Here is a 12,484-nt window from a genome sequence, read left to right as displayed (position 1 = left end):
ACATACAATTTTGAAATATTGCATGCCACCACAAATTAAATTCCTCCAGCATTTGTCTACCCTTCTAAATGGTCAAGATTTATACTCTGTGCAGGCTACTGCAACCAGGGTGCTATTTTGGCTACTAAAGGGAATATTCAACATTCTCTATCAGGATTAGTCTGGAATTATCCATCTTTTCTGGGAACATTCTTTGGGTAAAATATGACTGACCTTTGTGAACCCAGATGAAGAAAAAGGCATAGTTGAAATCAATTCCTGGATCTGTCGGGAGATTTGGGACCACAGAGGACAACAGACCCATATTACGCAGATGGCTAGTTGACCCTATTACAGTATCTCTTAATGAGCACATTGGCTTAGGATAAGTTCACATTTGATTTTCAGTTGTGAAAATTCTTCATTTGATCAACCATTTGGAGCATCTGCACACTGAACATTGGGAAATGGTTACACCCATGAACTTACTATAGCTCTTTGGATGTAGTTGTTTTTAATGAAGTGACACAGGAAATAGTAGAGGATGTACACGACAGGAGGGATCTAAACCTCAGGGAGAACTACATGGATCCAATGTCTTGACTAAGCCCCTACCCTTCTTACCTTCCCAAAACTCCCCTTCCCCAGCACCATGAGGAAATTGAAATCCGTGAGGTTCACTCTGTCAAGGTTGTTGGAAGGCTGCTTCCTGTCTTCCAAGGGGCTGATCACTTTATTACCAGCAGGGCCGAGCTTGGCTTTCTAAACAAGCACAAACATGAAAAGCCATCAATCATTTTTCTAAGGGAAGAGTGACAGCAAACAAAACATCGTAAGTAAAATTGAAGCCAGCAGGGGAGGTGGGATGGGCGAGAAAAGGAATTTGAGAGTGAGGAATTAATATTTGTTTGTGTCTAAGTGGCTAGCCTCATTCTAAGAGAAAGCTTTGCAAAGCAGCAAAAACTTGCCCTCCTCTACTCTTTCCCTAGTTAGGACAGCACTGTATAGTTAACTGAGTCAGGTCATGGGAATCTGCCAAGGACAGATGGATTCTAACTTCTGGGGAAAAGCAGTGCTTTGAGACTGTTAACATAATCAAGGAAATCAACTGTGAGGTTGTTTTTCTTATTTGCAGATTTTCCAGTTTAAAATTAATCCACTTAAATGAAACTTGCACCCAGGTAAAAAGGAGAACTCCTCTGGAGAGGATCTACTTAAGCTGTGAGGATGACTTATTGCTGCTTTCAAATGCACAGCAGGAAGAAGAGGGTTTTTGTTTTAAGTCAAGTAGAGCTCATGAAAACACACAGTGATGTGCATGGAGATCTGGTTTCATATGAAACACACTGTGTCCTTGGAGCCCGAGGACACCTGGGAAATGACGTCTGAGCTACCAGAAGGAATTCTTACACACTAGACTCATACCTCATGAAGGCCAAGGAGGGAACCACACTGTTTGACTCATGGACTGTCACTGCCAATGGGGAAAAGTAAGAGGGCTTCGCAGAAAAGGGAAGGCAAATGGGCCCATGGGAATGAACGTCTTATTGGTTCTTGAGGAAGCCCATGGAGGAACTGGAGAAGCCTAGAGTGTGTGCACAAACCCATCACCTCCCGGATCTGCATTCTGAATGTCTTCCTGACAGCAAGAGAGCTGATGACAGGGCCTGACTCCTGGGGACTAGCAGAACCTCCATAGCCACAGCCCTGATCTCAAGGGCAAGGACTCTTGCTTTGGATTCACTCTTCATAAGAGGTGCACACACCTCCCTAGGTGCAGCAGGCCTGACTAAGCATGACTCTGAGCTCAGGAGGTGTCAGAATATCACTCAAGTCAACACCTCATGGTTATGTGACCAAGAAAATGGTGAAGGAAGTAAGGAAGGTATCCAAGGGGCTTTGCTATGGACCAAAGCACTGGCAAGACTGGTTTCTACTTTTTGCTTTGAAGCAAAAGTGCCAGCACCATCTCTCCCCCATGTATCAAAAATTCTGCTTAAGTGTGTGTTGTGCCAATTCAGAGCATGCACTCAAGTCCTGAGATGTGGTCCTACATGAATGACCCTATACAAACAATACTATACAAATCTCTAGGGGAAGATAGGGGATCTGCAGGATTTTTTTCTTTCACAGCAGACAAGGCTTCTGAGCAATCATCTGGTACCCTAGAATCTCAGCAACCCTCATTCTATAATTACACAGTGAGCCACTTTGCAACAACTCTGTTAGGGAGACTCTGCCTTAGTCAAATGAACCTCTGTTATCATCTCTGGATTCCCAACTCTAACACAGTGCTTGGCACTTTGGTTGAATGTGCCCATCAGGTGCTATGCTATTGGGCAAGGCTCATTTTCCTCCAGTAAAAATAACTCACTTGTATAGGATCAAATCCCATGACTTGAGTGCATGCTCTGTCATGCTCACTTAAGCAAAGCCTTTAAAACACAGTGGGAAGAGATGGCACTGGCTAAAAGTTTTGAATATGGTTGTGCTTGTGGGAAAGTTCAAACTTTCCCATGGAAGGATTGGTAATCAAATCTACAAAACCACTGGCAAAAGACTATCAGGACAAACCGATTTGTTTTAAAGAGCACACAGGCACAGGAGTCATACAAAACATGAAATTCAGAGATGGACCAGATGGTTGAGGCTTAGATACCCTCTTCATGGGAGACAGGGACGTGGAAGGTTCATGCAATTTTAGAAGAGTAAATGATTTTTAGGGGAGAGAATGAGCCCAGAGAAAAGACAATGGCCTGGGACAAAGTTCTTCTGGGCTCTGGGTAGGATGGTTGTTTACATGGAGGGAACGTGGAGCCACTGGGAACATGGAAGACCTATGGAGATAAGACATGACTGACCTTTGCTGAGGATAGAAGGGATTTTAAGGCAGACTTGTTTGAAAGAGCCAGACTCAATTATTCAGGCTACACGAGGGCCCCTCAACCAACCTAGGCCTCCAAACAACTTGGATGACTCCAAGTTGAGAAATTTTCTGATCTGTGTCTAAACTTAAAAGGACCATCAGGAAGTCCACATTTGAGATGAGAATACCGGCTATGCCACTCTTCCGCTCTTCTGTATTAGAAGAAAAATTTTTCAGAAAGAGGCATAGAGATTACTTTTATTTTCTACTTCACAGGCACATCTGAAAATCCCACACTTACTCATGGTTCTGAGTTCTGGACACAACTGAAAGGTATCTTCACCTGGGGGAGTTGCTACTCATAGTAGGGGCAATGAAGATCTGGCCTCCACCTGCAGCACGGGCTCTGAGCAGCCATTCTGGGTTTAGTCGGCATTCTTGCACAGAATGTGTAAGTGTTCCCTTCGGTGGTCCTTCCTCAACATAATAGACAGGGAACATGGGCTGATGCAGGCCATGGGCTCCCACAATAGCTATGGAGGCCTTTTACCTATGATGCATCTCTCACCTTCATTCAGGACCATAACCTAACATTGTGAGTTCTGTGCTATGACCTCTGTGTAGTTAGGGACAAAACTTTGCCCAGGGTCAGCCTAAGACAAAAGCATTTTGCATTGAGTACTTCTGAGCTGAACTGCAGTATCATATTGAACTCTGGTCTGAGATCAAGCCACGAAGCTCAGGAAGAATGGTGGGGGAGGGAGACTCCTGCTCTTAGAAGGCGAAGGTGAACAGAGGTAGGCACTGGCTTCCTGAAGGCAGGGTGGAGTTTTCTGTGGCTGGCAGGGCAGGAAGTTGGTCAGGAAGGGGAGAAGCCAGTGTGCAGGGTTCTGAGAAGGCCAAGCTGGCCAAGCTAACTGCATGTGTGGCAGAGGGCTGACTGCTCAGTGGCCTGGTCCAGAGGGTGGGAATGAATTGCTCCCCAGCCCAAGCCAGTCCTGAGGTAAGAGTGACCCTGACATCCTCATGCAGCTGTCCCCACCCAGACTGGCATTTCCCATGGTTTCTCTGAGAAGAGCTTGCTTCCTGCACTATTTCCACACTGCTGCCCGAAGACCGTGGGGCTGGAGGACATGGAGCCAACTCCACTAAGTTTTCAAAAGCAGCCTTTTCTGCAATAGGAAACTCCATGGCATCACAACCCCAGTGGTCTGAGCCTGACTTTGTGCAAGCCCCACTGGCAAATGAAGTCTAATAAGTAACAGGGTTGGAGAAGATGCCACTGAATACCTAGCGACTGTCGCTGCCATGACAAACACTGGGGATAACCACATAGGACTCCAAGGTTGGGTCACCCGCCAGGGACAGATGCTGTGGATGGCCTTGACCTCTAGTCCATGAATTGGCTCTCCGTGAAGACAGCTGTTACTCTCCTTTATGGCACCTCAGGCTTGTCCTCAATAGCATGAAGCACCTGCTAAATCTTTACAGGTGTGTTTGTAAATGCCTCTTGCAATCACCATCCTAGGTCATGCTCAATCTACCTTCAAGTTACATCCAACATCACTCTTTTCTCATGCCCCATCCAGTGGTACCCCTGCCCTAGCCTCCTAGATGGTCTCCCTGTTCACCCCACCCTGCACGCTGTTTGCTGGAGGAGTCTATCCTGTTCTGGTCTTCCTGGCTTCCCATCTGATGGGGAGACAAAGACCGAATCCTTTAAAGGATAATGTCAAAAGGAGAACTCAGCTTCCTGCTCTTTCTGCCTAATCCTACCACTGCCTCAGCCTTGGTTCTAGCTAGCCTCATTCTGATGCTCCTCATTTTCCTCCTGCCTTGGTCTTGGTCTCACTCTCCCTCTTTTGATACATTCACCTCTGCTCAAACCTAGGGTTCAGAGTGGTCTTCCCATAGACCCTTTACCTCCCCAATCCCTTCATTCCCCCCCGCCCCAACCATGTGTTACCCCTGACTGCAGGTCTGAGAGGGCAGAGACCCAGCTGTTCTGTTTAGCCTCAGACTCCAGCTCCAGTCCCCCCTCAGGCTTCCTGGAATGGCCAACCTTGGTAGACATAGCACTGTACCCAAAGCCCCAAGCTTGCAGCTCTATATACCTGTGGACAGCTGAGGCTGTCTAGGGGTTTTCTTTGGGCCATTCCTGCACAGTGAACCTGAGGGCCCTGGAGTTACTGCCCCTTCAGGCAGCCATTCCTGCAGTCAGTTGGAGATGGAACTCTAGCCTGGTAACTCATCCTGAGTCATCTCCCTTCCCTTTCCTGGGAGGAAATCCCTTTCCTGGGGGTTTCCCTGATGAGATATTCCTCCTATGAGAGGCTCTGCCTACCCCAAGTCCAGCTGGGATCCTATTCTCCACACTGTGTCTGGGGACCATTTCCCCTGTGAACCTGTTCTCAACTCCTATGGCTGAGTCAGCTTCTGGGGACCCTAAACAAACAGATCCACCTTCCTGGACTTATCGATCTGTCCTCCTTACTAGACTTGCTGCCTTAGAAGATAAGGAGCATCATGTCTTTCTTAATCTTGCGTCTTAACAAAGCACTATGCTAGGAACCTAATTAGAACTCACAAACTCTCTTTTATTCATTCACTCACATAAGACTCATCAAGTGCTAGAACAGAATCTGCAGAGGCCAACTTGTAGCTAGCACTGGGAGGCCAATGACAAACTTTAATACAGAAAAGCAGTTGTTATCAGGTAGGTGACTGCAGATAATCATGCCTGGACTCTACACCCTGTGTATTCACATGTAACCTGAACTCTTTTCCTCAAGCCATTACTGCTAATGGCTTGGTAGTGCTGGGTCAGCTACCAAGTACACAGAGGGCATTCCAGACTATAGGGAGGTTGGCTGCACAGTGACCCTCTCCAGAGGCCATGCTGGCTGAGTTAGCTAGGCCAACAAGTAAAAACCATGCCCTTGGAAGGGTTCTGAAGGAATATTCCATGGATGAGAAGTCTTGTTTGCTCAAAGCCCAGCGGGGGTTGGCCCGAGAAGCACCAATAAGCCTGAGCCTATCATTTCTTTCTCTGTTTTTAATGGGTTGTTTGGAAACTGTTCCCCCCCCCTCCCCCCACCACACACACACCCAGCAGGATGGGGAGATCTGCCCTTCCTCGTTTGCATATTGTTGACATAACTTGGTTGTCATGAATGTAATTCAGACTTCACTAGGAGTGCAAATAAAATCAATGTATCTAGGGATAAAGCTAAAGTCCACAGCCTAACTGTAGAAACCCGAGGAGGCATAATAAAGAGAGAGCTGATATCCTTTACTATAGCAAACACAAACATGGCCCTGCTGGAGGCAGAGCAAATAGGATTCAAACTGCAGGGGCTGGAAAGCAGAAAGTGTCCTGAGGATGAATACTCAGGGAAGAGCGCTCCTGGGGCTGTTGATTTAAGTAGGTATTAGCCCAGCAGAAAAATCCCGTGCTCATTTTACAGTCTATCTTACTCATTTCCGAGTTATGTACAGAAGGTAAAGGAGGATCAGGCTCTGAGCAGCAGTCAGGGGCCGGGACATATGGCTTTCAGCTCCTCCACCCCTGCAGTGGGTGCGATGCTTTTCTTTCAAGCGTGGGTAAACTAGCAGTGGAGTTGGACTCCTCCTTTCTCTTTTTCTCACTAGAGACTGAACCCAGGGACTCTTGTGTGCTAGGTACACTCTACCACTGAGCTGTTCACCCAGCCTCCCTTTTCTCTCTTTTTTTGCACCCACTTGCTCTTCTGTTTTCTGTCATGAGTCAAAAAAGTGTGAGCCCTCATCAGAGATCAAACCCGTCAGCATCATGCTTTTCAACCTCCAGAGGTATGAGCTAACCAAACCCATCTGTCTTCTTTACAAATTACCTGGTCTCAGGTGTTCTGTTACTGTAACAGTAAACAGACTAAGCCTCCCTCTGACCCACCGGGCTGTGTGGCTTTGCAGGTGCCTCTCTGAGAGACAAGCCTGTCCCCATCCTCTAAGGGAGGGTCTTGGCTCTGGCCATTTGCCTTGATTTCCAAAGTACCTACTGTAGCCTCCTGAGGGGCTGGTGAAGGAAAAGACCTTGACTTATTAAAGTGCCACAGACATTTTAACAGAAGAAAAAGGCTACTTGGACATGTAATATTGTAAAACAGAATATAGTGCCTTTAAATGCTAAAGTTTTAAAAACAAGCACAGCATGTTTTATAGGCTATAAGTAAACAAACTGGAATCCAGATTTTTAGGTTCCTCCAACAATGGCACCTTGGCATTTGGTCAAGTCTGGCTTCATGATGCTTCTTGGATCACCAGGCTGTGAGACCAGACAAATGTTCTTTCCCCATGGGAAAATAATAAGCAACCAGTTATGTGTCTCATTTTGTACTACAGATAAGAGTCTTGGGATATCAACAGTTTGCAGTCCTTGATGGTGCTCAGAGCTCAAGGAACTGGTGTGGCGGCATTCCGTGAGTGCTGAGTTGAATATCGCAAACCCAAATCCTCGAAGCAGGTTGGGTTGAAGCATGGAGCATGGGTCTGAGGAGCTGGCCCTGTGTAATGTGAGGGGCTCCCCACACTGAGCTCAGCCTCAGAAGGATTTCAAGTTAAAATTGAGATGAGGCTGTTCTAGATGATTTACATTACACATCTGTGAGAGACTGGATAATGGGACACACTCACTTTCCATTGTCTTTTTTTTTTTTTTTGAGGGTCAGTACTTGGGCTTGAACTTAGGACCTTGTACTTTCTATCACTGGAGCCACATCTCTACCCGCCCCCCCCCCTTTTTTTTTTATTTTTTTGCTTTAGTTATTTTTCAGGTAGGGTCTTGTGTTTTTGCCCTGGTGTGATCCTCCTACCTACAGCCTTCTGTGTAGCTAGAATAACAGGTGCACATCATCACACTTGGCTTGCTGGCTGAGATGGGGTCTCATTAACTTTTTGCCCAGGTTGGCCTTGAACCATGATCCTCCTGACCTCCACCTCCCAAGGAGCTGGATCACAGGTGTGAGTCACCATGCCCAGCCTTCAAATGGTTCAACTTAGATACTTTGCCATGTTTGAATTGGGTATAATGAATATACACCAGCTCTGCTATGTAGGAAAACAAACAGATCAAAAAAGACCCAAGGGAAGTGTGCTGTCATCAATCGCCAGCTCTCATAAGACAGACTCAACTGGGAATCCTGACAAGAGGTGCTGATTTATCTTCAGTGTGAATCCAAGTTCAAAGCTCCATCTTCAGTAAGAATGCAGAGTCTGAATATAACTGTGAGTCTCCCAGGTGTCTATTTCATAATCACGGGACCTTTGGTGCCCTCTGAAGTATGGGTTAAGGTTCAACTCCACTCCACTTCAAGGGTGTTTGTTCTCACTTATTTTGTGAATGCTTCCTAGCATTACTGAAAATACAGTTTTGATGAATATCTTTATCAGAGATCTTTGCAGTGTGATAAATCTATTGTGTTGAATTTGACAATAATAGAAGGGTCATTCTGCCTCTAAGCCTCTTAGGGTAGACAAGCCAACAATGACCAACCATGGGAGCAAATAAATCATTTTTTTGGTTTGTTTTTTGCATTGTGAAAATGTTCTGCATTCAGGGCGTATCTGAACAACCCTGACTGATGGTGTTTCAGGGCTACTCCATACACTAGCGTATGGTTCACAGAAGTAGCTCTGTTACTATAACCAAAGCCCTTGGCATAGCACCTTACCTCTACATACCTTATTTATCTGCACCCACTGTAATGTTAAGAGAGATCAAGTGCTTCATGAGAAAACCATGAAGGGACTGGGAAAGGTTAAAATAGTGCTACTCAGTGTGCATTACAATCTCCTAGGTAGTACAGTGGAGGAAATAAGATGCCCACTGTCCACTCACTGCCTAACTCATTTTTTCATCTGCTGCCTGAGGGCCTTTGCACTTTCTGCCTTCTCTAACACTATAGATACAACCTCCTTCCTTCCTGTCTCTGTTCAAGTGATACTTTACCCCTGACCCGAGGCTCCCCAACTTGCCCTGTAAATGACTTTGTCAGTCATCCATTCCTGTGGTGTGTCCTCCTCCCATTTGTCTAGCTGACTCTTCTACTTTCCTTTACTTGTTTGTTATCCTTCCTCCTTTCACAGAAGGAAGGAGCACAGGGACCTTGGGTGTTTCATTCACTGGTCCCTCTAGCTCCATGTCTGAGTGTGGTTGGTCTTAAATGCTCTCAGAGTGAATGAAGAGGATATGGGAAAGGCAATTAGTTTCATGTAACATTTTTTAAAAGGCAGAGTTACTGCTTTTAAATAATTTCTACAATGCTGCTTCTTATAGTAAAAGTAACTGTTCATTTTAGAATATTTAACAGGCATAAATAAGTTGAAAAAAGAAAAGAAAAATTTAAATATGTATAGTTTTATCACCTAGAGATAATCATTGTTAACATTTTGGTAGATATTCTTCAGTAATACTTTATTTTCATGCCTTACTATTTGACGTATAAAGAATTACATTGTTAGAACCTATTTTCCCTGCATTTGCTGTGAGCTTCTTTTTATATTGTAAGTGCTCTTCTTCTTCATGATTTCAGTAACTACATAATAAATGCCACCACACAGTTCTGGTGTAGTTTATGTAACCCTTCCCCTATTGTTGGACACCTAAGCTGTTTCCAGTTTTCAGTAGCATGCAGATGAACAAGTTTTAGTTTAAATCTGAACGTGATCCTTAGACTCTGAAGGACAGTTTCCTAGATATGGAATTAGCAAGTCAGAAGGTTATGGATATTGCAAGTGACATCACTGCCCAACTGCACAAGGACAGATGTTTTAATCCAACCGCAGAAAGCCAACAATATGAAAAGGAAACCCAAAGAGCTGGGACATCCTAATTTCCATGTGACTTTTAAGTCATATGTCAAATTTTGCAGTTGACATTTCTAACGGTATTCTTTTTCACATTTGGCTTTGCTACGTGTTTTATATTCAGATGTCAAAATAAAAACACATCTTTACATCTATAATGTGGGGAACAGCTTTGAAAGGTGTTATGGTCTGAATGTTTGCATCTTCCCCAAATTCACATGTTGTAATCCTAACCCCCAAGGTGATGGTGTCAGGAAGTGGGGCTCTGGGGAGGTGATCAGGCCATGAGGGCTCCACTCCAATTAATGGGATTAGTGAGAAACCTTAGAAAAGGGGTCAGAGAAAGAAACCCCTCACCCTTTCCACCATTGTGAGGGCACAGCAACAAGGTGTCATCTAGAAACCAGAAAGCAGGCCCTCATCAGACACTATCTATGCCTTAATCTTGAAGTTCCATCTTCTAGAACTGTAAAAAATAAATTTATGTTGTTTGTGAGCCACTGGGGTTATGGGATTTTATTTTAGCAGCCAGAAAGGACTGACAGAAGGAAAATTAACCTGTGTGGAAAGTTAGACAGCAACCTCAGGGCAAGTCCACCCCCAATCTCCCACAAGTCACTTTGCTTCCTTCTGATGGATTTTTTGTTGTTGTTGTTGTTCTGTTTTGTTTAGTTTTTTGGCTGCACAAATTTGCAGCTGCAAACCTGGACTTAGGAAACTGGAGGACTCTTCCCACAGAACTGTGAACACCTGATAACTAGAATTTTCCTCCAAAAGTTGGGAATCACAGGTGAACAGCAAATTCCTTCTAAGACCCACAGACTATCAGCTCTAGAATGGTCCTTGGGGAGGTCTGACCTACCTAGAATGCAGATGAAGATACTGAGGTCCAAAGAGCTAACTCTACCCCTTCAGCTGCCAGTGGAGTCATGGCAGTGCTGGGGAAGAAGGCAGGGGTGGCACTTTCTCCTCTGCATCTGAACCGTAGTTGGAATTCACTGCTCTTCCTCCTACATCAGTAAACTCTTGCTGTTAAACATTTTTGGCTTTGCAGGCAAATATTGTCTCTGTTGTAGCTATCCAGCTCTGCTGTTTTGGCATGAAAACTACATGAATGAGTGAATGTGTGGCTGTGTCCCAATAAAATATGGATAAAAACAGGCTGTGACTGGGACTGGCTTGTGGCCTGCAGTCTGCTTACTCTTGCCCTTTGTCTATCACGCAGATTCTCAAATCATTTGTCTTCACTTGCGTTTGAACTTAAATAAAATGTCAATATCTCCTTGCCAACCTATCAGAACAGCAACAGTTAAGAACCTCAAGCAAATTACTGAATCAAAATTACTATTCAGTCTCTTCCTCGATGCTAGCTATGCTGACTAGTATGGGAAAAGGAAGTTTTGTAGCCAAACAAGGTGGTAAGCACTTATTCAGTAGAGAAAAAATTTAAGGGAAACACATTAAGTCATTTTCATAATGAGAAATATTTTTATGGACACATCCACTTAGTCTGTTGGCACTGTTAAAATGAAGTTACAGGAAGTCAGCAGGCCTCCGTTGTCATGGCAACTGAGCCACACTCCAAGAAGAAATGTGGGGACAGGGACCTATTAGCACTTTGCTTGGTTTGGAAAACACAAAGTGCTTGGTTCTTTTCCTACCAAATATTATACACTTCTAGTATCCTGGTGTTTTTTTTTTTTTTTTTTTTTTTGCAGCCAATCTGTTCCCCCCTCTATTTGTCAGATTTGTTCACTGATTTTGACACATCTGTTACTGGCTAATCTTGAAGAATTACTATTTGTCTCACAGGCTAAGCACATCCTGGGAAGGCTGTTGCCCTTAGTTCTCCCAAAATGCTAAAAGTACAGACCTACATGAGGATATTGTTTTTGAGGCTCTCAAACAACCTACCCTTTGTGAGTAAAATCTGCAAAAATTTTTTTTTACATCTGCAAAAATGCAGTCTCTCTCCCACAAGGGGGCTCACAAAAGGCTGACTGTGAGTAGACATGGCTGTGACCTATTGTTTGACTTTCGGGGGGCATTTAATAATCCAGTCTTCCTTCCTTCCTTTCATCCATACATCCTTCCTTTCCTTCCCCCCTCCCTTCCTCTTTTCATCGCTCCCTCCCTTCCTTCCCATTCTTTCTTTTTTCTTGGCAATACTGGGGTTTGGACTCAGGGCCAGGCCTGAGTGCTAGGCAGGCTCTCTATCACTTGAGCCACAACCCTGGCCCTTTTGCTTCTACTGTTTCTCAGACACCAGCCCCTCTTATTAATTTTCTGAATCCTATTCCTTTTCCTGGTGTGAAGGCCTTTGGGATCCACACCACACTGGCTTTGCAGGTTGGCGGTGCCAGAGTCAGGAGTCACACAAACTCACAGATACTATCAAAGTAAATGGTTCTCCAGACTGTCCACAATATTGTCTGGAAGTGAGAAATTCCCCACTATTACGAAAGGAGAGGTACTGGGCAAGAGTAGACCAGAGGACTACCCAAACCTAGAGAAGCCCTTGACTTCGCGCTTTTTGTGCACCTCGATGATCATTAAAAGAAAGGAGCATTTGGGGGCACAACGAGGAGAGATCCAGGCAGGAGTTTGCAGCTGTCTTCTGTGTGAGGGCGCAGGGAATCTTTCATTTGCAAATCTCTACTGCCCTCTTGTGGTACTTTTTTCTGGAGTGATTGCATCTGAACTAGATCTTTTCATAGAAATTCACCCAAGATTCTCTAGTGTGACTTACAACAGTGAAATATTTGTGCAAGAAGGTACAAACAAGGCACAAATTAC

At 44.7% G+C, this 12,484-nt stretch overlaps 1 protein-coding gene across 3 annotated transcripts in view; it reads right to left on the bottom strand.

Moving 5' to 3' along the window:
• Prkca (protein kinase C alpha) overlaps positions 1-12,484 on the bottom strand; it is a 405,865-nt gene that overhangs the window by 59,516 nt on the left and 333,865 nt on the right. For all 3 annotated transcript variants that reach the window (XM_020165212.2, XM_074045803.1, XM_074045802.1), the window contains one exon: positions 604-741. In XM_020165212.2, coding sequence (XP_020020801.1) covers positions 604-741 — 138 coding nt within the window. The remainder of the gene's footprint in view (positions 1-603; positions 742-12,484) is intronic.

Source organism: Castor canadensis, chromosome 11, assembly GCF_047511655.1.
Source record: "Castor canadensis chromosome 11, mCasCan1.hap1v2, whole genome shotgun sequence".
Lineage (NCBI taxonomy): Eukaryota > Metazoa > Chordata > Mammalia > Rodentia > Castoridae > Castor > Castor canadensis.
The sequence above is the reverse complement of the archived record's forward strand: the minus strand, read 5'-3'. Positions and strand labels throughout refer to the sequence as shown.